Source organism: Macaca fascicularis, chromosome 11 (assembly GCF_037993035.2).
Source record: "Macaca fascicularis isolate 582-1 chromosome 11, T2T-MFA8v1.1".
Taxonomy (NCBI): domain Eukaryota; kingdom Metazoa; phylum Chordata; class Mammalia; order Primates; family Cercopithecidae; genus Macaca; species Macaca fascicularis.
Window position 1 is genome coordinate 124,711,295 of NC_088385.1, and position 27,452 is coordinate 124,738,746.

At 42.2% G+C, this 27,452-nt stretch overlaps 1 protein-coding gene across 3 annotated transcripts in view; it reads right to left on the reverse strand.

The window, feature by feature from the left end:
- KSR2 (kinase suppressor of ras 2) overlaps positions 1 to 27,452 on the reverse strand; it is a 506,936-nt gene that overhangs the window by 270,761 nt on the left and 208,723 nt on the right. For all 3 annotated transcript variants that reach the window (XM_005572358.5, XM_005572357.5, XM_015431615.3), the window contains exon 4: positions 24,217 to 24,730. In XM_005572358.5, coding sequence (XP_005572415.1) covers positions 24,217 to 24,730 — 514 coding nt within the window. The remainder of the gene's footprint in view (positions 1 to 24,216; positions 24,731 to 27,452) is intronic.

Genomic DNA, 27,452 nt, shown 5'->3' on the forward strand with positions numbered 1-27,452 from the left:
CAGGTCATGTATTCACTTTGTTTTCCTTGGTGCTGTTCCATTCTGCTCAGGGAAATGAAACACTCCCTCGCCTGTTCAAAAATGTAAAGTGATCAAGTCTGTAAATTCCACAGCTTTCTCTCCTTTAGTGCTTCATAAACTGACTGGAGGAATTTGCCTCTCTGTCTGTCTCCTCCTCTGGCAGGAGCCTGCCCCATCCATCTCTGAACTCCCAGTGCCTGGCCCATAATAAGGACTCAGTAACTATTCGTTGAATTTATGTTTCATCTGAGTAAGTCTCATCCCATCCTCGTCTCAACCAAAAACTTTTAAAACTAATAAAGAGTCAGAACCAGATGGGCTCAGTGGCTCACATCTGTAATCCCAGCACTTTGGGAGACCAACGCAAGAGGATGGCTTGAGTCCAGGAGTTCGAGTCCAGCCTGGGCAACATGGCGAAACCCTGTCTCTACCAAAAAAATTACAAAAATTAGTTGGGTGTGGTGGTGCATGCCTGTAGCTCCAGCTACTCAGGAGGCTGAGGTGAGAGGATCGCTTGAGGCGGAGGCTGCAGTGAGCCAAGATTGTGCCACTGCACTCCAGCCTAGGCAACAGAGAGAGAGACCCTGTCTCCAAAAAAAAAAAAAAAAAAAGAAAAAAGAGAAAAAAAAAGAGTAAAGATCAGTTTCCAGAGGGGAAATTGCAATGGCAATGAGCTTATTCCAGAGTAAGAGCGTTTCCTTCTCCCTACCAAGAACCTGGCTCCACGGCTCAAAGGGGAGAATGAACCCTTGAAGAAGCACAGGGAAAAATGCATGGCTCCCAGCCTCTTATCCAACGACACTGAAATCTTCCATAATATATTCAACTTCAAACACAATTTTCTACCTGTGTGGCCTCATGAGTGTTTCATCCACACTGGAAAATTCAATCCAATCCTTTGTGGTTAGAATATGACTTCCAACTATTTCGCATTTGCCCTGAGAATGCTCTTGTCTCTAATTCTAATGTAACATCATATACATTTCCACCACATTAGGATTAGAGACAAGTTCTGTTTAGAAATAACTCCAAGAACAGTTATTATATTTTATTTTCACACTGAAAATCAGTCAGATTTGCTTCAGCCTCAAAGAGTGTGTTTATGTCAGATTAAATGAGTGCTGGCAGCACACGACATTTTTTTATTTTCTAAACAGGAAATGGGTTAAGGTGGTACCTTCCAAACTTCAGTCATTCTGTAAACCACCTTCTCATGCTCTGTCATATCTAAGAACCATCTTATTTACTGGTCATTTCTTTAAATTGACTTTCTGAGGCTGAGTGCAGTGGCTCATGCCTGTAATCCCAGCACTTGGGGAGGCCGAGGCAGCCAGATCACTTGAGGTCAGGAGTTTGAAACCAGCTTGGGCGACATGGTGAAACCCTGTCTCTACTGAAAATACAAAAATGAACCGGGCATGGTGGTGCATGCTAGTAGTCCCAGCTACTCAGAATGCAGAGGCACGAGAATGGCTTGAACCCAGGAGGCAGAAGTTGCAGTGAGCTGAGATCACGCCACTGTACTCCAGCATGGGTGACAGAGCGACATGCTGTCTCAAAAAAAAAAAAAACTTTTTGTTAAAGCCTCATCTTAAGCAACAGACACATCTGATGAATACTGAATCCAATGTGTCAGCCACACTTTTTTTCTAATAACACTAAAATGTTAACATAATTTTAAATGTTTAAAGTTGGCTGGTATATCTCTTAAAGTCACCTCAGCTGCAACAGTTTGAGCCCCAAAGTGTGCAAGTCACTGCCCTCAAGAATTGTTCCACAGGCACACCCTGTCCCCTCCACAAGGCTCCAATCACAGCAATTAAAACCCACATTGTTACTGGGCAGAAGACAATACTATCCCAGAAGCAGAAGGACTCAGCAATCGAGAGTAAGGGATTTGGAGTCAGAGGTGCATTTAGACTCTGGCTCCTACATACTAGCTGCAACGGGAAGCAATGTTTCTACCAACTCTAAGCCTCAGTTTCCTTATCTGTGAAATGGGGACACTAACAGCATCCACTTCATATGGGATAATGTGGGGATAAATAAGAAAATGCATTCTATGTACCATCATGCATCACTTAACGACAGGGATGCATTCCAAGAAACGCATGATTAGAGGATTTCATTGCTGTGCAAAACATCATAGAGTGTACTGACACAAACCTAGATGGCGTAGCCTACTATCCCCCTAGGCTGTGTGGTGTAGCCTACTGCTCCCAGGCTAAAAACCTGTTTAGCATGTACTCTACTGAATGCTGTAGGCAATTATAACACAATGGGAAGTAGTGGCGGATCTAAACTTATCTAAATATTAAAAAGGTACAGTAAAAAAAAAAATGATATAAAACACAAAAAATGTGGCTGGGCATGGTGGCTCATGCCTGTAATTCCAGCACTTTGGGAGGCCGAGACCAGTGGACTACTTGAGGTCAGGAGTTCGAGACCAGCCTGGCCAACAAGGTGAAATCCCATCTCTACTAAAAATACAAAAAAATTAGCCGGACATGGTAGCAAGCACCTGTAATCCCAGCTATTCAGGAGACTGAGGCAGGAGAATCACTTGAACCCGGGAGGCAGAGTTTGCAGGGAGCCAAGATCACGCCACTTCACTCTGGCCTGGGCGACAGAAGACTCTGTCTCAAAAAGTGAAGGATAAAAAACGTTGCACCTGCGCAGGGCACTTACCATGATCTGAGCTTGCAGGACTGGCAGCTGCTCTGGGTGAGTGAGCAAGTGAGTGGTGAATGAATATGAAGGCCCATGATGTTACTGTACACTACTGTAGACTTTATAAACACTGTACACTTAGGCTACACTAAATTTATTTTAAAAATAAAGTAATTGGCTGGCGCAGTGGCTCACACCTGTAATCCCAGCACTTTGGGAGGCAGAGGCGGGTGGATCACGAGGTCAGGAGATCGAGACCATCCTGGCTAACACGGTGAAACCCCATCTCTACTAAAAATACAAAAAATTAGCCAGGCATGGTGGCAGGCGCCTGTAGTCCCAGCTACTCGGGAGGCTGAGGCAGGAGAATGGCGTGAACCTGGGAGGCAGAGATTGCAGTGAGCCGAGATGGCGCACTACACTCCAGCCTGGGTGACAGAGCAAGACTCCGTCTCAAAAAATAAAATAATAAAGTAATTGCTCTACAATGTTATGACAGCTACAACATCACTAGGTGATAGGCATTTTCCAGCTCCATTATAATCGTACAGACCACCGTTGAGATAAGCAGTTCATCCTTGCCCAAAATGTCATTAAGCAGTGCATGAGTATAATTAGTGCTGGGCACATCACTGGCACTCAATAATGATGTTATTAACAGCATCATAAATGCATTATCACTAGCAACATCCATTCATTCAACCAACATATATATAGCATCTGCTGTGTTTTCACTGAGAGCTCAGTGGTGAGCAAGACAGGCAAGATCCTTGGGGAGCCTGGGTCTGGTGGCAAAGACAGTCTAGGGAAGAAGAAAGACTAGAAACAACTGGACGGGTTGCTAGAGACAAGATGAGGTAAGATAGGGGTGCTGGGAGTTGAAATAGACCTCCCAATCTCAGCCAAGGCACAAACTCAGAGAAGAGTAGCAGGAGGTAGCTCAGGCATGTGGTTGGACTGATGTATTTTTTTTTTTCACTCTTAGAAAAGCTTTTATTTTCATTTTTTAAAAATTTCTTATTTCCATAGGCTTTTGGGGAACAGGTGGTATTTGCTTACCTGAGTAAGTTCTTTAGTGGCGATTTGTGAGATTTTGGTGCACCCATCACCCAACAGTATACACTGAACCCAAATGTAGTCTTTTACCCCTCACTCCCCTCCCACCCATCCTCCCCGAATTCCCAAAGTTCATTGTATCATTCTTATGCCTTTGCATCCTCATACCTTAGCTCCCACTTATGAGTGAGACATACAATGTTTGGTTTTCCATTCTTGAGTTACTTTACTTAGAATAATAGTCTCCAGTTCCCTCCAGGTTGTTGTGAATGCCATTAATTCATTCCTTTTTATGGCTGAGTAGTATTCCATCATATATATACACACACATACACACACACAAACACACACACACACAATTTCTTTATCCACTCATTGAATCCCCCATCTCATCATCCATCTGAGATTAAAAGGAAGTGGTGAGGAGGGAAAGATATAGCTGCCATACCACTTACTCACACTTCTATCTCTGAAAACTTACTTGATGGTCAAGGTTAAAGGGTACATCCTAAGAAAGATGGGAACATGTTTAAAGGATGCAGGGGCAGCTAGAAGGGGCTTCTGCTGACCAAATCTGGGACAATTTGAGCATCAAAATAAATAACAATAGTAAAGGAGTATAACCTATTGAATGAAATAAGAATCCATAAGTCTACACTGATACAAATAGAGAGCTGGGTGTGGTGGCTCACACCTATAATCCCAGATACTTGGGAGAATGAGGTTGGAGGATTGCTTGACCCTAGGAGTTCAAGACCAGCCTGGGCAACACAGCAAGACCCAGTCTGTACAAAAAAAATTTTAATGCACAGTGGTGCACACCTGTCAAGTCTCAGCTACTCAGGAGGCTGAGGCAGGAAGATCACTTGGGCCCAGGATGTCGAGGCTGCAGTGAGCTAGGATTGCACCACTGCACTCCAGCCTAGGCGACAAAACAAGACCCAATCTTTTAAAAACAAACATATAAACACACAATACAAACCACATCACTACAAAAAACCTCAAACAACCTCTTGAGTCCAGAAGTGGGGATTACAGTGAGCTATGATTGTTCCACTGCACTCTATCCTGTGTTGCTCAGGCTGATCTTAAACTCCTGTTCCTGACAGAGAAAGGCCCAAGTCTCTTAGAAAAATAGTATTATTATTATTATTATTATTATTAAAAATAAAGAGGGAGAAGGGAAAGGTCATCCTTTCAGTAGAACTCACTAGTAAATGTGGAAGAAATGACAGAATTTGAAAATCACCATTTGGAAAGCATCATACTTATAATTGATTCAGGAAAGAATCATCAGTGGATGCTAAAACTCATAGTGAAATTTTGAGGAGTAACAGAATATTTATGTAGTTTAAATATACCTCCCCACAAGATACTTACTAATTTCAACTGGTGAAAGAATAACTGGACGGTGAAGAAATGTGGCAGACAACACCTTCACCAAATGATCACAGTATCACCAGTTATGGGTCAGATGGACAGGTGTTCCCTGCTGTGATGCACTGAGAAGAATACCACATCACTTCTATGGCATCCCTGTGAAAACTGTATAACCTGAATCATCATGAGGAATCTAATTTAATCATAAGGAAAAAAACAAGTTGAAAGATAGTCTACAAAAGAAAGCAAGTCTCAGGAACTGTTCCTGATTAAAGGAAACTGAGGGGTCAGGACAACTGAATGTATTGCATGATGTGGATTTTTCTTTCACTATCAATGGCATTATTGGGACAATTGAAATCTAAATAAGTTTGGAGATTAGATCACAGTCTTTTATTTTTATTTTGATCAGTGTGAATATTCTGATTTTGAGAATTGTACTGTGATTCTTTAAGAGAATGTTCCTGACTTTAGAAAATATTCTCTGAAGAAGTTAGGAGTAAGGGGGCATTATGTCTGCAGCTTAATCCCAAATGGTTCAGAAAACATATGGATGAATGGATAGGATGGATGGATGGATGGATGGATGGATGGATGGATGGATGGATGGATGAATGGATGGATGGATGGGTAGATGGATGGATGGATGGATGGATGGATGGAGGGATGGATAGATGGATGGATGGATGGGCAGAGAGATGAACAGATAGATAAAAGGGTAAAGTGGGTATAATAAAATATTAACATTTGAGAATCTGAGTGAAGGGAATTAGAAAGGAATTCTTTGTAATGTTTTTGCAACTTTTTTGCAAGTCTGAAATAATGTCAAAAACAATTTTTAAAGAGGTAGAGGTTCCAAACTTTTCCCTGCTAAGTATTTTGAAGGCTTAACCAAACTTGAATTTGAATCTTTAAAAATTAGACAGGAGTAGAGCAGAAAAAGAAGACTTGTCATTCAGAGACCCTCTCCTCTTAGCAAAAGCCACCATCCTCTCTGCAAGAATAGTTATGTCATGAAGAAATCCACACATCATTGAGTCACTGCGCCTAAAACTGCGGTCAGGATGTGAGTGATAAACATCTCCACCTCTACACAGTGTGGTTAGTCCGGTGAGCACTTTCCTGGGACCATCCCATGTATCCATTGCCTATATAAACTACTGAAGGAGTCCCATCACAGATGACCACCTAGCTAGACCATGCCCTGCCAAGAGCATCCGACCTCCAGCTTCATTAGGCCAAGGGCATGCTGCTCCCATACAATCCAATTTGCCAATCACCATCCATCTTAAACAACTAAACACAAAAATAAGCCTGCCAACAAGAACTCTTCATTATACCGTTCAGGCTTTCAGCCCAACTCCCCATTACTAACTCTTCCCAAAGAAGCAAGTGCACTTTGTCTTCATTAACCAGGACTTTGATCACCCTCTATTTCTTTAAGTGGCAACGGCACGATCTGTCTTGGGATTCCCATTCTACTGCCACTGCAGGCTTGCTTAATGTGCTGCTGGAGGGAAATGGGAAGACCATAAATATGGACAACCAAATGACAAATGGAGAGAAAGCAGCAAAGGTCTCCTTCTTTGACTTGAGGTTTTCCAGAACATGAACTATGCTGTGGCACAATATGCACAATGATTTCTGTGAATATATTCCACACACACGCGTGTATGCACACACACATTTATACACTCACTGCAGTAAATCTTCAACATTCTCTTAAAGAATCACAGTACAATTATACTATAACTGCTATAATGATCTCTACCTTGCAGAGAAGGTAACTATTGCTCAGACAGGTCAGTTTTCCAAGGAAATTTGGCCAATGGGTGGCATGGCTGGGATCTGTTCAGCTTTATTGCCTATGCCCTGAACCTTTACACTACTCTGCTTTTCTGTCATTGGTAGACAAATGCATTCTAAGTGGCAAGGACCTCAGATGCACTTAGCCAATCACCAGGCATCTTAAACAATGCAAGGTGAAGTTCTTTCTGTTCTAGAGGAGAGAGAGAGAAGCAGAAGATTCTTCAATGCCTGGCTGCTTTCAATCCCTGGCCTCCAGATCCAAGCCAAGATGATGACCAGGGAGGTGCCAAGAGCACCCCATGAATTCTCAGCTCCCTTCACTTCATTCTTACCACTCCTGGTGGTTCTGTCACTGGTCCCAAGCCAGCACACAAGCCCTGCATGCTCTCTCTTCCATCTGATTCCTATAGCATTTGATTTCTGTGCTGTCTAGTTGGCATAAGCCCCATCTATCAAAGCATGGTGGAAAGACCTCTGGTGGTAGGCTGGGTTTCCATCATGCCTGCCTCTGCTGCTTGAAAAGCTGCATGACACTGGTCAACCTTCCTGAGCCTCAGTTTCCTCATCCATAAAATGGGGCTAATAATAACTACCTCTCCTGTTTACTGTGAGAATGAATTACCCTAAAATACGTGGAGTAATAGGCCCATCCTATGTATTAAAAAACTGTTAGTTCCCTGCCTCCTTGAACATAGAATGATAATCTTCCCACGTACCCATGTGTTCTGGATACCAGGACCCATCACAACTGTAACTGGGTTAAAAACTGTTGACTAGTAAACATAAGCCTTTATGAGCCTTTCCTTCCCCAAGAAAGGAAATGAAAGGAATTCCTGAATTGAAGCCTGATAAGAGATTCTCCATGGTTCCAACCTAGAACTTTGTTTATAGAGGGTCCAAGATCTAGCGGAGAGGTTTTCTAAGTTGGCCAGCAGGAAGAGCAGGAACAAAGGAAAGCAATCCATCACTCTGCGGCCACTGACAGCTGCCCTGCATGGAAGCACTTAGAGCCTGGGGGTGGAGGCAACAAATCTGTAAGTTTTTCTCTACTTCCAAATCTGTTTTCATGCTTGATCCATTATTAACTTCACATCTTAACAATAAATATCTCTTGTTTTCTCAAACTAGACTTGAAGCTCCTTAAAAGCATTGGGGGTTCTATCAGATCCTTTCTCCTATCCTCCACAGTGTTATTGATTAACTGATCATTCCCCTGCAGGAAACCTACTAAAAACCAAGGTTATAGTCACAGATTCTGAATAACAACTAGGAATAATGTTTTTTAAATAATGACAATTGGCAGCACTAATTTAGCATTTACTCTGTGTCACGTAACTCCCCGCAACAAAACTATGAACTAAGTGCTGTTATGAGCCTCATTATATAGATGAGGAAACCAAGGCTCAGAGAGGGTAAGTGACATGCCCAGGGTCACACAATCAGGAAGGGTGAAAAGAGGAGGCAAACCCAGGCCATCTGGGTCCAAAGCCCCTGCCCTACCCCTACCACAATGCTGCCATAGACTCTGGGTAAAACAGAATCCCCTCTGATCCTTAGTGTAAATGAACTTAGACAAGGTATACTCTCTTACAGCCTATTTTCTCACCTATAAAATGAGACTTTCAGGACTAAATAAAATAAACCATGATATGACTCTAAAAGCACAGGCAAGAAAAGCAAAAATAGACAAATGGGATTACATCAAGCTAAAAAGCTTCTGCACAGCAAAGGAAACTATCAACAGAGTGAAGAAACGACTTATGGAGTGGGAGAAAATATTTGCAAACCATACATCTGATAAGGTGTTAATATCCAAAATATATAAGGAATTCAAACAACTCAATAGCAAGAAATCAAATAGCTCATTTTAAAAATGGGCAAAGACCTCTCTTACCACTCCTATTCAACATAGTATTGGAATTTTTGGCCAGGGCAATCAGGCAAGAGAAAGAAAGAAAGGGTATTCAAATAGGAAGACAGGATGTTGAATTGTCTCTGTTTGCAGATGACATGATTTTATATTTTGAAAACCCCATCATCTCAGCCCCAAAACTCCTTAACTGATAAACAACTTCAGTAAGGTCTCAGGATACAAAATCAATGTGCAAAAATCACAAGCATTCCTATACACCAACAATAGACAAGTAGAGAGCCAAATAATGAATGAACTCCCATTCACAACTGCTACAAAGAGAATAAAATACCTAGGCATACAACTTACAAGGGATGTGAAGGATCTCTTCAAGGAGAACAAACCACTGCTCAAGGAAATAAGAGGACACAAGCAAATGTAAAAACATTCCATGTTCATGAATAGGAAGAATCAATATCATGAACACGACTTTACTGCCCAAAGTAATGTGTAGATTCAAGGCTATTCCCATCAAGCTACCATTGACTTTCTTCTCAGAATTAGAAAAAACTACTTTAAATTTCATATGGAACCAAAAAAGAGCCCTTATAGCCTAAACAATCCTAAGCAAAAAGAACTAAGCTGGAGGCATCATGCTACCTGACTTCAAACTATACTACAAGGCTACAGTAAACAAACAGCATGGTACTGGAACCAAAACAGATATATAGACCAATGAAACAGAACAGAAACCTCAGAATAACACCACACATCTACAACCATCTGGTCTTCGACAAACCTAACAAAAACAAGCAATGGGGAAAAGATTCACTATTTAATAAATGGTACTAGGAAAACTGGCTAGCCATATGCAGAAAACAGAAACTGGACCCTTCCTTACACTGTATGCTAAAACTAACTCAAGATGGATTAAAGACTTAAATGCAAAACCCAAAACCATAAAAACCCTAGAAGAAAACCTAGGCAATACCATTCAGGACATAGGCATGGGCAAAGACTTCATGACTAAAACACCAAATGCAATTGCAATAAAAGTCAAATTTGACAAATGGGATCTAACTAAACTAAAGAACCTCTGCACAGCAAAAGAAACTAGCATCAGAGTGAACAGGCAAGCTACAGAATGGGAGAAAATTTTTGCAATGTACCCATCTGACAAAGGTCTAACATTCAGAATTTATAAGCAACTTAAACAAATTTACAAGAAAAAAAAAAAACATCAAAAAGTGGGCAAAGGATATAAACAGACACTTCTCAAAAGAAGACATTTATGCAGCCAAAAACCATATGAAAGAAAGCTCATCATCACTGATCATCAGAGAAATGCATATCAAAACCACAATGAGATACCATCTCATACCAGTCAGAATGGTGATTATTAAAAAGTCAGGAAACAATAGATGCTGGTAAGGCTGTGGAGAAATAGGAATACTTTTACACTGTTGGTGGGAGTATAAATTAGTTCAATCATTGTGGAAGACAGTATGGCAATTCCTCCAGGATTTAGAACCAGAAATACCATTTGACCCAGCAATCTCATTACTGGGTATATACCCAAAGGATTATACATCATTCTACTATAAAGACACATGCACATGCATGTTTATTGCAGCACTATTCACAATAGCAAAGACCTGGAAGCAACCCAAATGCCCATCAATGATAGATTGGATATAGAAAGTGTGGCACATATACACCATGGAATACTATGCAGCCATAAAAAAGGATGAGTTCATGTCCTTTGCAGGGACATGGATGAAACTGGAAACCATCATTCTCAGAAAACGAATACAGGAACAGAAAACCAAACATAACATGTTCTCACTCATAAGTGGGAACTGAACAATGAGAACACACGGACACAGGGTGGGGAACAACACACACTGGGGCCTGTTGGAGGGTGGAGGATGGGGGAGGGAGAGCATTAGGACAAATACCTAATGCATGTGGGGCTTAAAACCTAGATGGCGGGTTGATAGGTGCAGCAAACCACCATGGCACATGTATACCTGTGTAACAAACCTACACATTCTGTACATGTATCCTGGAATTTAAAGTAAAATAAAATTAATTAATTAATTAAAAATGGGCAAAGAACCTGAATAGACATTTCTCAAAAGAAAACATGCAAATGACCAACAGATTTATGAAAAAATATTCAACATCACTAATCATCGAGGAATTGCAAACTAAAACCACAATGAGATCTCACTTCATATCTGTCAGAATGGCTTTTATCAAAAAGACAAAATTACCAAGTCATAGAGAGGATGTGGGGAAAAGGAACCCTTGCACACTGTTGGTGGGAATGTAAATTAGTACAGCCATTGTGGAAAACAGTGTGGAGGTTCCTCAAAAAACTAAAAATAGAACTACCATAAAATTCAGAAATCCCACTACTGCGTATGTATCAAAAGCAATTGAAATCAGTATGTCAAAGAGATATCTGCACTACCATATTTATTGCAGCATTATTCACACTAGCCAAGACATTGAATCAACCTGAGAGTTCATCAATGGATGAAGGGATAAATAAAATGAGGTATATGTATGCACAATGGAGTACTATTTAGCCTTAAAGAAAGAGGAGACCCTGTTATCTGTGACACCGTGGGTGAACCTGGAGGATACTATGCAAAGTGAAACAAACCAGGCTCAGAAAGACAAATGCTGCATAATCTCACTTTGAAAAGTCAAACTCATAAAAATAGAGAGTAGAATGGTAGTAACCAGGAGCCGGCAGGAAGGAGGCAGTGGAATGGGGAGATACTGGTTAAAGGGTACAAAGTTTCAGTTAGATAGGAGGAATAAGTTTTTCAGATCTATTGCACAGCATGGTGACTTTAGTTAAAATAATATACCACATATTTCAAAACCGCTGAGAGTAAATTTGAAATACTCTCATCACAAAAAAAACATAAGAATGTAAGATGATAGATATGTTAATTAGCTTGACTTAAATAATTCCACAATGTATACATATATAAAAACATTACGCTATACTCCATAAATATGTATAATTATTATTTGTCAATTAAAATAAAAATAGTAAAAATACAAATAAATTAAACCATGCAAGGTGTCAGCATACAATAAGCTTTCCATAAGTGACAGCTATCATTTATATTCTAATAACCAATCAATCAAGAAAACTTTTGTGTTAGTGAAAATGTGTCTATATAGCTGTGTAAGAGCTTAATGCAATTATATTTACGATGACCTTTATCCCTGTCTTAATTTGGGTTCCCTCAAAAGCAGACCCTAAAGCAAGGTTTGGGGTCCATGTAATATATTTGAGAGGTGATCCTAGCAGCAGGATGAGGAGATGGAGAGGTGAGGCAGGGGAGAAAACATAGCCTATAAAGGGTGTTATGGGGAATGCCTTTGGGGACAATTGGGGCTGTCCCTCTGGGAAGCCTTCAGGACGGGTATAGAACGCACAGCAGAATGGGCCCTCTGAAGGCATATTTATGCACTAGCTCTTGTCCTTCCCCAACTGAAGGTTGTTCCAAGGACAACACCAAGCCCCTGACATTTCCAGCCTGCCCTGTACTCAGATTGAACATGTTCCACTGGCAACAAACAAACAAACAAAACCGCCCAGGCCGAGACACAGGTGCTTGGCATGGGAAGCCCTCGGTGTATACAGAAACCACCCACCACAGCTGCAGGTGAGATCCTGAGTAGGGCTCGGGAGTATGAAGGGACCTCACCAGCTCTGAGAAGTGGGCAGACACAGCCTCCACGCTACTGGAGCATCAATTCCTAAGTGACTTATTTGCAGTCACAAGGCTAATTAGTAGCCAAGGCGGGGTTCACCCTGGGCTCCTTCTAAAACACCTCCCAGGAAACTCTCAACACCCTGAAAAGAAATAACAAGAGAGGAAGGCAGGCACTGGGAAAGTCAAAGGACTCGACATAACATAGGGAAAAAATCTCACCAGCATAATATCATCAGTTTGTTCCTTGTAAATAATAAGGGATTGCAAACTAAATACTCTGTTACCCAACCCACAGAACACTTCACCACAAAAATTCATCAAGAAGCACATTCTTGAGCTGATTTTCCATTGCGGAACTTCAGAGCTGCTGTTTCAATAGGAATGTGACAATAGATGATTCATTAGTGCTGTCTGTATAAGCCTCTGGGGCAAACACCAAAAGATAGTCCATTCGATATTTAGAAAGCCAAACATATCTTAAATGAGCCGTACTGGACTAAATCTCTCATCACCGGCCTGAAAGATTCAGCAGCTAGGGGGTTGTGGCATGGTCTTAAGGGAGGCTAGGGCAGGGTCTTTAAGAGGATAAGGACCGATTCTTGCTCCAGAGCTAAGGAAAAGGGCATGGAATCCAGGATAGGGGGTACTAGGTCAATGCTGAATGGGAATCTGGGGGCTCAAATAGAACTTTCTGGCCGGGTGCGATGGCTGATGCCTGAATCCTAGCATTCTGGGAGGCCGAGGCAGGTGGATCACCTGAGGTCAGGAGTTTGAGACCAGCCTGGCCAACAAGGTGAAACCCCGTCTCTACTAAAAGTACAAAAAAATTAGCTGTACATGGTGGCACGCACCTGTAATCCCAGCTATTCAGGAGACTGAGGCAGGAGAATCACTTGAACCTGGAAGGCAGAGGTTGCAGTGAGCCAAGATGGCGCCACTGTACTCCAGCCTGAGTGACACAGTAAGATTCCATCTCAAAAAAAAAAAAGAACTTTCTTATGCAGAGTAATAATAATACTTAACAAAAATTTCTCAGGAGCATAAATTTTACTAGAAATAATTATGTTATAGAATATGTATACATATAATACTATTAATATAAATTATAAAATACCTTGTGAAAGATCTCATCAATTCAAAATAAGACATTCAACATGAATCGGTGACAAGTCTACATTGTAAGATTTTTATTTTTTAATTTTAATTTCAATTTTTTATAATTTCAACTTTCATTTTAGGTTCAGGAGGTATATGTGCAGGTTTGTTACATGGGTGTATTGAGTGATGCTAACGTGCAGGGTATGATTGACCCGTCATTCAGTTAACGAGCATAGTACCCAATAGTCTGGTTTTCAGCCTTTGTCCCTCTCCCTTCTCACCCCTGTCTAGTTATCCCCAGTTTCCACTGTTTCTATCTTTATGTGCATGTGTACATAATGTGTAGCTCCCACTGATAAGTGAGAACATGTAGTATTTGGTTTTATGTTCCTGTGTTAATTTGCTTAGGATAATGGCCGCCAGCTGCATCCATGTTGCTGCAAGGGGCAAAATTTTGTTCTTGTTATGGCTGTATAGTATTCCATGGCATATATGTACCATATTTTCTTTATCCGATCCACCATGGATGGAGACCTAGATTGATTTCATGTCTTTAGTATTGTGAATAGTGCTGCAATGAACATAGGAGTACATGTGAAGCTGTGTGATACGGTTTGGCTGTGTCCCCACTCAAATCTCATCTGGAATTATAGTTCTCATAATCCTCACGTGTCATGGGACAGACCAGGTGGAGATAATTGAATCATGGGGGCAGTCTCCCCCATCCTGTTTTCATTACAGTGAGTGAGTTCTCATGAGAACAGATGGTTTTATAAGGAGCTTTTCCCCACCTTCGCTCTGCACTTCTCCTTGCTGCTGCCATGTGAAGAAGGATCTGTTTGCTTCCCCCTCTGCCATGATTGTAAGTTTCCTGAGGCTTCCCCAGCCATGCTAAACTGTGAGTCCATTAAACATTTTTCCTTTATAGATTACCCAGTCTCATGTATGTCTTCATTAGCAGCGTGAGAACGGACTAACACACTGTACGTAAAGGATTAACACAATCTTTTCCTCTTCTGTATGAGACTTTAACCCTGGGTTAACTTTCTAGCTCTGATCTGCTGAACCTGATAAACAGGAAACATCACTGTGTTAGTGGGCCACAGTGCTCATCAAATTGCCTCTTGTTGGTAGACTGCATATGGACTGGGAGCTCATGGAATGAATCTGAAATATCTGATGAGGAATCCACAGCTTTGGGAGTCCTTAAGCAGCACGACTGTTGTAACAGGGCACGTCCCCTGCAGACACCCTGGCAGCCATGAAGACAGAGTTGTTACAACAGCTATTGTCCCATAAGACAGGATAGTTCCCACATGTGCTTAATGTGAGTCTTTGTACCTCAACTGCCACTTGGAGGTAGAGGACAAAAAGAATGGCCCCTGAGGACCCACAGAAGAGATGCCCTATGCTGCCTGCACCCTCTTAAGTCAGTACGGTGCTGAGTGTGTCTTAGTTAGCATAAAAGGAATTACAAAATGAGTACGGCAGAAGTCTTCCTATTTTAATTAATATGCTATTACCCACAGACTAGTCTTCCCTCTCTTACCCTTATAAATACATTAAAGATCGTTGTAATAATTAGCACAATGATTTGTAGGTGTGTGCTAGTGAGTTTAAGCACTTATACCTGATTCGTTTTCTAAAACAGACAAAAACATACCTTCTGAAATCTTATTTACATAATGAATCTGTTAGGCAAAGCCTGTTTCCATGCAAACAGCAAATGATATAGCCTAGGCCATGCACAAAATCTGAATTAGTTGGAACAGAGAGAATGGGGTTTGAGTGAAGGTGTAACAAACACATACTCTGTGGCTCTTATCCAGCCTGGTTCTCTCCGCTCACAGGCCAGCTGACGCTGTTGACATACTGCTCCGTAGTGTGGAGGTGAAACGTGTTCACTCATAAACTACCAGGTCTGAACACAGAGACATGTACCAAGGAGTGTTCTAAATGTGCTTTGGGGAAAACAGAAGAATTTCCAAAGGAAATAAATTGTGAAAAGGTCATAAATGGAATATTTGTATTTGTGCAGGACTAATAAAGGCAAGACACATTAATAAAAGCATATAGTGTGGTTCCAATAATGAAGAAAGGGAACTGGATATATTTCATACATACCTACAAAGATGAATAAATGCACACAAGGATTTATATCAAAGTATGACTAGCAGTTATAGTAGTTCTCCATGACAAGGGAAACAGGGAATTTTACCATCTTTTGCTTACGTTTTATTTTGCTTGTATTTTCAAAATAAAGATACATCTGCAAATTACTTCTGTAATTAAAATTATAATTGAAAAATCACCTTTAACAAGGATTTGAAAAAATATATATGTGATAGGATTCCTTTTTAATACTGAGTTTCTCCTGCACATTTAAAATGTAATTCAGTTTACAGCAATGCAGTTTACCCTTTCCGATCTTCTGAAAAGAAAGAACAAGCCATTTGTATCATGGGCAGACAAATGAGAAAATCTGAAGACATACAAATCATTGCACGCATAAGAATTGTTAGGATCTTTCTTCCCCCAACAACGTGGTCATGGGTGTGGGATCCTTGGAATGAAGATCAAGATAACCAGAATCCCTGAGATCATTTCCTCTTAATTTTCCGAACAGTTCACTATGAGGAATCAGTGCCTGTTTGCTCTTCTAAGTAGGGCCACAAAGCCAGAGGGAAAACGAAGGCTGATAAGAATATCAGAGAGATTTTTGGTAACTCCCCATGCCTATGGCTAACATTTATAGGATTAAATCCATAATCTATGTCAGTGTTTCTCAACCTGTTTTCTATTATGGCTCCTTTGGGAACCTTTTTAGATTTTGTGGTTCCTAATCTCCATCCACAACCTCCAATGAAATTTTCATAAACACAGATATGGTGTATCTCTGTTTACATACAGTGGCTCCTTGTGAAGGAGAGGCACAAACTATTGTAAAAATCCAAGACTTTTCCTGCCTTCCCCCAATAACCAATCTTTGTCCCCTCAGAGGTGATTTCAGCCCCATTGAGAATTCATGCTCTATGTGTATCTATGTATATAAGTATATGTGGTATATACACACTATGGAATACTATACGGCCATAAAATAGAGCAAGATCGTGTCCTTTGCAGGAACGGGGATGGAGCTGGAAGCCATTATCCTTGGCAAACTAACACAGGAACACAAAACCAAATACCCCATGTTCTCACTTTTAAGTGGGAGCTAAACGATGAGAACCCATGGACACATAGAGGGGAACAACACACACTGGAGCCTTCCGGAGGGTAGAGGGTGGGAGGAGGGAGAGGATCAAGAAAAATAACCAATGGGTACTAGGCACCTGGATGATGAAATAATCTGTACAACAAACCCCCATGACACAAGTTTACCTATGTAACAAACCTGCACTTGTACCCATGACCTTAAAATGAAAGTTAAAAAAAAAAAGAAGAAGAAAGAAAACAAGAACATCAGCACACACTTCCCACTCTCTTCATCACATTTCCAAAGTTGTTTCAACTTCCACAATAATCAATCGTTACTTTTACCGGGTAAAGTATAGAGCGTGTGTGCGTGTGTGTGTGTGTGTGTGTGTGTGTGTGTGTGTGTGTGTGTGTTAGGAATGCCAGAGGAATAAAACCACATACTTAAATGCAAAAATAAAAAGAAAGGAAAAGAAGAAAATAAACAGTTCTTTGAGAATGAACATAAAACAGGGGAAATGGCTTTGATTAGACTAATCATAGCAATTCTAACATATTCCAACACACCTAGATGGCAAATCTCCCAGTGGAGATGACAGACATGCTGTGGCTAATATATTCTTGTATTCTTGTCATGCTCATTCTGAAAAGACGTGGAGATACTACTGGGGACAGGAGGAAAACCCAAACAGATCATCTGATAAACACCAACATGGGTGTGCCTGAGAGCACCAAGGATAAAGAGCCTGAAAAGTAGCCTTCCTCGGCCAGGCATGGTGGATTATGCCTATAATCCCAGCACTCTGGGAGGCCAAGGCAGGCAGATCACCTGAGGTCGGGAGTTTGAGACCAGCCTGATCAACATGGTGAAATCCCATCTCTACTAAAAATACAACAATTAGTGGGGTGTCGTGGCACGTGCCTGTAATCCCAGCTACTCAGGAGGCTGAGGCAGGAGAATTGCTTGTACCCGGGAGACAGAGGTTGCAGTGAGCTGAGATTGTGCCACTGCACTCCAGCCTGGGCAACAGAGTGAGACTCCATCTCAAAAAAAAAAAATTAGCTTGGCATGGTGGCAGGTACCTGTAATCCCAGCTACTTGGGAGACTGAGGCAGGAGAATCACTTGACTCGGGAGGCGGAGGCAGTGAGCTGAGATCGCACCACTGCACTCCAGCCTAGGCAACAGAGCAAGACTCCATCTCAAAAAAAAAAAAAAAAAAAAATAGCCTTCCTAGCCTTCCTCCAACCCAAGACCTCCTTTGGTATTGTGTGCTTGAAAAATCACAGGAAGGAACAGTTTTGAAAGCTTTGGAACCTGTTCACAAAGATCTGTGACTTCTGAAACTCAGATTCATTCCATTCAGAGGAAATAAAAGCAGACTGAATACCGCCAAGTTAGCCACAGAGATGGGTCCCAGCAGGACTACAGGGGTGAAGGAGAGAAGAAACCAGACATGAAAGAGAGATAACTGGAACCCGAATGCACAGAATAGCTCTGGAACTCTCTCTGGCTACATTTCACAGAATAGAGGGCAAAGGCTTCTCAAACCTTCTCACCTACTCCCTGATGGGGTTTATTCTAGAATCAAAGCTGTTCAGAGTAGGAAAAGCCTCCAGCGGGGGAAAAAGAAAAGGACATACGGGCATATCTTGTTGTATTGCACTTCACTCTACTGCACTGTGCAGACATCACATTTTTTTACAGATTGAAGGTTTGTGGCAACCCTGCATTGAGCAAGCCTCTCGCTGCCACATTTCCAACAGCACAAGCTCACTTCATGTCTCTGTGTCACATTTTGGTCATTCTAGCAATATTTCCAACTTTTTCATTATTATTATATCTGTTTTGGTTATCTGTGATCAGTGATCTTTCATGTCACTACAGTAATTGTTTTGGGGTGCCACAAACTGTGCCCATATGACAGTGAAATAAATCTATCAATGTTGTATGTGTTCTGACTGCTCCACTAACAGGCTATTCCCCATCTCTCTCTCCTTTTCCTGGGCCTCCCTATTTTCTGAGACACAACAATATTGAAATTAGCCCAATTAATAACCCAACAATTACCTCTAAGCGTTCCAGTGAAAGGAAGAGTTGTACATCTCTCACTCTAAATCATATGCTAAAAATGATTACGCTTAGTGAGAAAGATACGTCAAAAGCTGAAATGAACTGAAAGCTAGGCTTCTTACGCCAAACGGTCAAGTTGTGAAGGCAAAGAAAAAGTTCTTTTTCTTAAGGAAACTAAAAGTGCTATTCCCGTGAACACACGAATGATAGGAAAATAAAACAGCCTTATTGCTGATACGGAGAAAGTTTTAGTGGTCTGGACAGAAGATCAAGCCAGACACAACATTCCCTTAAGTCAAACCCTAATCCAAAGCAGGGCCCTAACTCTATTCAATTCTGTGAAGGCTGAGAGAGGTGAGGAAGCTGCAGAAGAAAATGTGGACACCAGTAGAGGTTGGCTCATAAGGTTTGTGGAAAGAAGTTGTCTCCATAAGATAAAAAAGTACAGTGAAGCAGCAAGTGCTGATGGAGAAGCTGCAGCAAGTCATCTAGAAGATCTAGCTACGATCATTGATGAAAGTGGTTACACTAAACAACAGATTTCCCATGTAAATGAAACAGTCTTATATTCAAAGATGCCATCTAGGACTTTCAGAACTACAAAGATGAAGTCAAGGCCTGGCTTCAAAGCTTCAAAGAACAGGCTGACTCTCTTGTCAGGGACTACCACAGCTGGTGACTTTTAAGCTGAAGCCAATGCTCATTTATCATGCCAAAAATTCTAGGGCTCTTAAGAATTATGCTAAATCTACTCTGCCTATACTCTATAAATGGAACAACAAAGCCTGGATGATAGCACATTTGTTCACAGCATGGTTTGCTGAATATTTTAAGCCCACTGTTGAGATCTACTGTATAGAAAAAACAAGATCCCTTTCAAAATATTATTGCTCATCGACAATGCATCTGCTCACCCAAAACCTCTGAGGAAGATGTACAAACAGATTATGTGATTTTCATCCCTGCTAATACGTCCATTCTGCAGCCCATGGATTAAGGAGTAATTTTATCTTTCAAGTCTTATTATTTAAGAAATACATTTTATAAGGCTATAGCTGCCATAGATAGTGATTCCTCTGATGGATCTGGGAAAAGTAAAATAAAAACCTTCCGGAGGCTGGGTGCAGTGGCTCATGCCTATAATCCCAACACTTTGGGAGGCCGAGGTGGGTGGATCACCTGAGGTCAGGAATTTAAGATCAGTCTGGCCAACATGGTGAAACTCCATCTCTCCTAAAAATGCAAAAATTAGCCAGGCATGGTGGTGGGCACCTGTAATCCCAGCTACTCAGGAGGCTGAGGCAGGAGAATTACTAGAACCCAGGAGGTGGAGGTTGCAGTGAGCCAAGATTGCTCCATTTTACTCCAGCCTGGGTGACAGAGTGAGACTCCATCTAAAAAAAAAAAAATCTTCTGGAAACGATTCACCATTTTGGATGCCATTAAGAACATTCATGATTCATGGAAGGAGGTCAAAATATCAACATTAACAGGAGTTTGGAAGAAGTTGATTCCAACCCTCATGGATGACTTTGAGGGCTTCAAGATTTCAATGGAGGAAGTAACTGCAGACGTGGTGGAAACAGTAAGAGAACTAGAATTAAAAGTGGAGCCTGAAGGTATAACTGAATTGCTGCAATCTCATGATAAAACTTAAATAGACAAGGAGTTGCTTCTTATGGATGAGCAAGGAAAGTGGTTTCTTGAGATGGAATCTACTCCAGGTAAAGGTGCCTTGAACATTGTTGAATTGACAACAAACATTTTAGAATATTACATAAACTTAGTTGACAAAGCAGTGGCAGGGTTTGAAAGGACTGACTCTAATTTTGAAAGAAGTTCTTCTAGGCTATCAAACGGTATCACATGCTACAGAGAACCCTTTTGTGAAAGGAAGAGTCTACCTATGTAGAAAATTGCATTGTTGTCATATTTTAAGAAATTGTCACAGTCAGCCCAACTTTCAGCAACCATCACCCTGATCAGTCAGCAGCCATCAACATCGAAGCAAGACTTTCCACTAGCAAAGACTATGGCTCAGATGATCATTAGTGTTTTTAGCATTAAAGTATTTCTAAATTAATGTATGTACATTGTTTTTTAAGACATAATGCCATTATACACTTAATAGACTACAGTATGGTATAAAACATAACTATTCTATGTACTGGGAAATCCAAAATTTGTGTCATTCACTTTAGGATCTTTATCGTGGTGGTCTGGAACCAAACTCACAATATCTCTGAAGTATGCCCGTACTTACTGAAAACAAGTTTTACAAAACAACACTAAAACGCTTACCATATGCAATGTGTTCCAATATACTCTAGTCTAGGCTAGTCTATTTCATTTTTTTAATGCTGGTCACAAGCTATTAAAATAATGCTACCAACCACGAATGGGTCATGACCACAAATTTAAAAACACAAATGTATTCTAACCTCTTAGGTCCACAGCTGAGAAAGCTAAGATTCAGAGAGGTTAAATCCGTGGTCAAAAGACTACTTCCTGACAGAATCAGGACTACCTCAGACCCAGGTAAATGATGACTGTTGTTACTAGTCTAATAATTGGGACTCACCTCAACTAACACCTCCTCTATAAGTCCTGATCAGAATTCACCTCTACCCATGACCCCTGCTACCAACATTATTCAGGTTGCTGTTGTTTATGTCTTAGGTTTTTTTAACACCCCCAGGCCTGCTGCCCTGATATCCCTGTGAACCTGGAGGCATGGTCTCAGGCTAAGTGGTCCCACAGCATTTTCTACATCACCAAACTGACCACTCTGTTCCTCTCCTCTACTCCTTCCTTGCCATGAACCACAGCATCCCCCAAGGTGGGCCAGGGAACTACCAGCCTTGAGAAAGTGATGAGCTTGCTAACTCAGCCAGAAGAAACCTGAAGGGCAAAGCTTAACACCACCTGGGTCCTGATATACACATTCCAAAATTTGGAAGACCTTGAAGAAGTGGGCCATTCAGCCCTATCCAGGCAGAATTAATCCTTCAGGGGTCTAGGGAAAGGACCGCATTTAAAAACCAAAGGGCAGCCTCTCTCACTTGGCCTCCATATTGCAGATTAAAAGATGATGTGTCTGGAGAGTCGGCTTTATGATCAAGTTTCGCCTTACTAGGTGGTGCACCCTGGGAAACGGACAGGAAGAAGCACAAAGTGTGGGGACAATGTAGCAAGCAGACCCCAAATGCCTCTTCCACCTTCCACCTTAGCAACCTGTACTCCCAGCCTTCCTAGAACTCTACCCCATGTCTTCACCTTGAGGTTTCAGCAGGCCCCAATCTCTGTGGCTGTCACAAAACCATGCAAATCAAACCCAACTCCAATCAGAAAAGCATCTATCCTCTGCTTCACCCTCAGAGGTCTCAGACACGCATTCTACGTCTTCAAGCTAGGTTTCCACACAGCAGCTTGAATATGACTATTGTAAAATCATATGTTCCACGTCAATCACTTTAGGGCATTCCCAATGCTTCAAAAAAGAGAATCACTCTCTACACCACAGCTTCAGACAGGGCTTGGTAAACCACAGTTCATGGGCCAAATTGGGCCAGGTACCTGTTTTTATAAATAAAGTTTTATTGGAACACTGCCATGCCTATTTGTTTACCTATTGTCTGTGCTGGTTTTGTGCTACATGATAGAGTTGAGTAGCTGCAATAGAGACCAAATGGCCTGCAAAGTCTAAAGTATTTACTATCTGCCCCTGTACAGACAAAGTGTGCCAACTCTTCACTTACAGAATCCTGCCTTTTTTTAATGGTGATAAAATACACATAACATAAAATTTACCATCTTAACTGCTTTGAAGTGTAGAGATCAGTGGTATTAATTACATTTGCATTGTTGTACAACCATCACCACCATCCATCTCCAGAATGTTTTCATCATCCCAAATGCAAAGTCTATACCCAATAAATAATAACTCCCCATTCTCCCTCCCCTCAGCCCTGGCATCCACTGTTCTACTTTCTGCCTCTTTGAATCTGTCTACTCTAGGTATCTCATATTGGTGGAATTATGCAGTATGTGTCCTTATGTGTCTGGCACATTTTACTTAGCATGCTGTCTTCAAGGTTCACCCATGTTGTAGCATATATCAGAAGTTCCTCCCACGTCGGGCGTGGTGGCTCATGCCTGTAATCCCAGCACTTTGGGAGGCCAAGTCGGGCAGATCATTTGAGGTCAGGAGTTTGAAACCAGCCTGGCCAACATGGTGAAACCCTGTCTCTACTAAAAATACAAAAAATTAGCCAGGCATGGTGGCGCAGGCTTATAGTCCCAGCTACTCGGGAGGCTGAGGCAGGAGAACCACTTGAACCTGGGAGGCAGAGGTTGCAGTGAGCTGACATCGCACCACTGCACTCCAGCCTGGGCAACAGAGCGAGACTCTGTCTCAAAAAAAATAAGTTTCTTCCTTTTTAAGGCTAAATCATATTGCATTGTATGGATAGACCACATTGTGTTTACTCATTTGCCTACTGATGGACACAGGTTGTTTCTACTTTTTGGCTACTGTGAATAGCACAGCAACCTGCCCAATCCTCAAGTGTCACCCTACATCACACACCTGCTCTCTCCCTCAAAGGGGTCCTCTGTCAATTTCCTCAATGTGTCCTGCTTCCTACCACCTTCAACTGAAATGAGCCGTGGATATAAAATACACATTCAATATCAAAGACTTTGTATTTTAAAAAATGCAAAATATCTCAGTAATGATATTTTACATTCATTCTACGTTAAAATATTATCATTTTGATATATTAGGTTGAATGACGTATTATGATAATTAATATCACTTGTTCCTTTTCATTCTTTTTAATGTGACTACTAGAAAGTTGAAGGTTAATATATGCCTCATATCCTATTTCTAGGAGCGGCACTAGGCTAGACTCTGCAGGGGTTGGCAAACGTTTTCAGTAAAAAGCCAGATGGTAAATATTTTCAGCTTTGTGGGCCATTCTCACTCTGCCATTGTCAGACAAAAGCAGCCATAGGCAACACATAAAGGAATGATCATGGGTATGTTCCAATACCTTTTATTTACAAAATCAGGCCAGCTATCAGATTTAGCCCCTAGGCTATAGGATATTAATCGTATTTTTTAAATGGCCTATTCTGAGAAAGTCTGTTCTATTCATTTTCTCAGAACCCTCTGTGAAAAGCCATTTTTCATTCAGCCAGAGTCTGGAACACAAGTCTGTTCCCGGTTTCCCTGACCTGGGCAGCTCCTGAGACCACGGGGCAGCCCCTCGCAGTCCGGGACTCGACAGCCCCAGGGCACCCACCGACCGCACTCACTTGGGCGTGTGGGCCTCGTCCACGCGGTGCCCCAGCTGGAACTCGTGGGATTTGCTCCGATGCAGCGCGGTGAACCCCGGGATCAAGTGTATCAGCTTTCGGGAGGAGGGTGGTGGGGTCCCCGGGGGCTTCAGCTTGTTCTTCTTCCTCATGGGCGGCGTGCCCGGCGGGGTCACGGTGGTGACGATGTTGGGGGTGCGCGGCGGGGTGCGGACCGCGTGCCGCTGCCGGGGCGATGGGGGCAGGGAACGGTGGCCCGACTCCAGGGGTGGGGGCGGGCACAAGCCCGGGTAGGGGTCCACGGTAAGCCTGTCCACGTGAGTGTACACAGGGGCCCCGGGAGTGGGGCTGGTGTGACAATAGTGCTGGACGCACTTGGACTGGACCCTGGGGCTCTGGGAGAGATGGGTGCGGATCCACGGGGTGGGCTCCGGGGGGCACACGGGATTGTTCTCCTTCCCCGTTTCTGTCGTGGGCCACTGGATGGTCCAGTCTTGTTTGGAAAGGTTGCCTCCTAAGTTGGAACAGAAGAGCAGAGAATGGGTAAGCCATGAGAAAGCCAGATGAGTTATACCACATACACCATTACATCATACACACATTACACCACGTGCCCATTACATCATATGCATGTTACACTATATACCTGTTACATCCTATGCATGTTATTTCATGTGCACATTACACCACGTGCCCATTACATCATATGCATGTTACACTATATACCTGTTACATCCTATGCATGTTATTTCATGTGCACATTACACCATGTGCCCATTACATCATATGCATGTTACGCTATATAACGGTTACATCGTATGTATAACATACGCTCATTATATCATATGCACATTAAATCACATGCATGTTACACTATATATCTGTTACATTGTATGCATGTTATATGTACATATCATATGCACATTACATCATATGCATGTCACATTATATGTACATTACATCATATGCATGCTATTTCATATGCCCATTACCTCTTATAGACATTCTATCAAATGCACGTTACATCATACTCACATTAGATCATAAGCACATTTACATAAATCCAACCACCCCTACTTGGCCTCTCCAAAAAGAGAATGAAATCCCTTTGTTGACCCTGTTACCCTATTCCCCATTCAACAGCCTTGTCTTCCACTGCCCCATAGCTGGAAAGACCCCACAGCCCAAATGCTCAGAAAAGCAAAGAAGTTAATTCTCGCCTTTTGAGCTTCCCAAGGTTCCAGTTCCGGCAGTTTCAAAGTGATTTAAAGGATTTTAAAGGATAACTTTTCCCTTACATGGACATTTTAATACCTAACCCTCACATGAGATACACAGATTCCAAGGAAGTCAAGTTCATCCTTCTCCCTGACCACTTCCTCGGCCACCGCATACTTCTTCCAGATCTATGTCACCATGTTCTCATTCATGCATTTGTCCAGTAAACATCCTGTGAGTGCCAACTATGCCCTTTGCTTGGAAAAGACACAAAAGTAACACAGAAGAGACCCTGGTCCCTGGACTTACATTCTGCCAAAGCAGAGTCATGATAGACAAGAAAACATGCTCACTGAAGGATTTCACCCTCCTCCCGAAAGCTGATACACTTGATCCCAGGGTTCACCGCGCTGCATCGGAGCAAATCCCACAAGTTCCAGCTGGGGCACTGCGTGGACGAGGCCCACACGCCCAAGTGAGTGCAGTCGGTGGGTGCCCTGGGGCTGTCAAGTCCCGGACTGCGAGGGGCTGCCCCGTGGTCTCAGGAGCTGCCCAGGTCAGGGAAGCCGGGAACAGACTTGTGTTCCAGACTTGTGTTATTGGTGCTGGGAGGGAAATAAACAGAATGATGTGATAAAAGCAATATGGGTGGCTGGGCACGGAGGCTCACACCTGTAGTTCCAGTAATTTGGGAGGCCGAAGTGGGTAGATCGCTTGAGGTCAGGAGTTCAAGACCAGCCTGGCCAACATGGTGAAACCCCATCTCTACTAAAAATGCAAAAAATTAGCCAGGCATAGTGGCACGCACCTGTAATCCCAGTTACTGGGGAGGTTGAGACAGGAGAATTGCTTCAACCCAGGAGGCAGAGATTACAGTGAGCCAAGATTGCATCACTGCACTCCAGCCCAGGCTACAGGCTCACTCTAAAAAAACAAAGAATATGGGTAACAGAATGGTTAACCATAGAGTGCTACATACAAACCACATGCTACACAGCTCAGCCAGGAGAAGGCACCAAGTGCCAATGCACACAAAAGCCTGGGCGAATGTCCAGAGAATTAGGCTGAGTAAAAAAATGCCAATCCCCAAAGGTTACATACTATATGACTCCATTTATATAGCATTTTTGAAATGACAACATTTTTGAAACAGAGGATAGACTGATGGCTGCCAGGGGTTAGGGATGGCAGAAAAGTGGGTAGGAGAAAAATGGATGCGGGGATAGAAGAGCAATACAAGGGAGCCTTGGAGTGCTGGAACTCTCCAGCATCTTGACTGTGGTAGATATACAAACCTACACAGATGATCAGAGTACATAAAAGTAGGCCCGTGGTGCACATAGACACCATGGAATACTATGCAGCCATAAAAAAGGATGAATTCAAGTCATTTGTAGGGACATGGATGAAGCTGGAAACTATCATTCTCAGCAAACTATCACAAGGACAGAAAACCAAACACCACATGTTCTCTCACTCATAGGTGGGAATTGAACAATGAGATCATTTGGACACAGGGTAGGGGACATCACACACAGGGTCCTGCAGGGGGAGTGGGGGACTAAGGGAGGGATAGCATTAGGAGAAATACCTAATGTAAATGATGAGTTGACGGGTGCAGCAAACCAACATGGCACAAGTTTACCTATGTATCAAACCTGCACGTTATGCACATGTACCCTAGAACTTAAAATTTAAAAAAAAAAAAAAAACTAGGCCCATGGTGGTGGCTCTTGCCTATAATCCCAGCGCTTTGGGAGGCCAGAGCCTCCAAAAGGGAGGAGGATCACTTGAGCCCAGGAGTTCAAGACCAGCCTGGGTGACATAGTAAAACCTTGTCTGTACAGAAAGTAAAAAAAAAAAAAAAAAATAGCCAGGCATGGTAGTGTACTCTGTGGTCTCAGCTACTTGGGAGGCTGAGGTGTGAGGATTGCTTGAGCCTCAGGAGGTTGAGGCTGCAGTTAGCCATGTTCATGCCATTGCACTCCAGCCTGGATGACAGAGTGAGACCCTGCCTT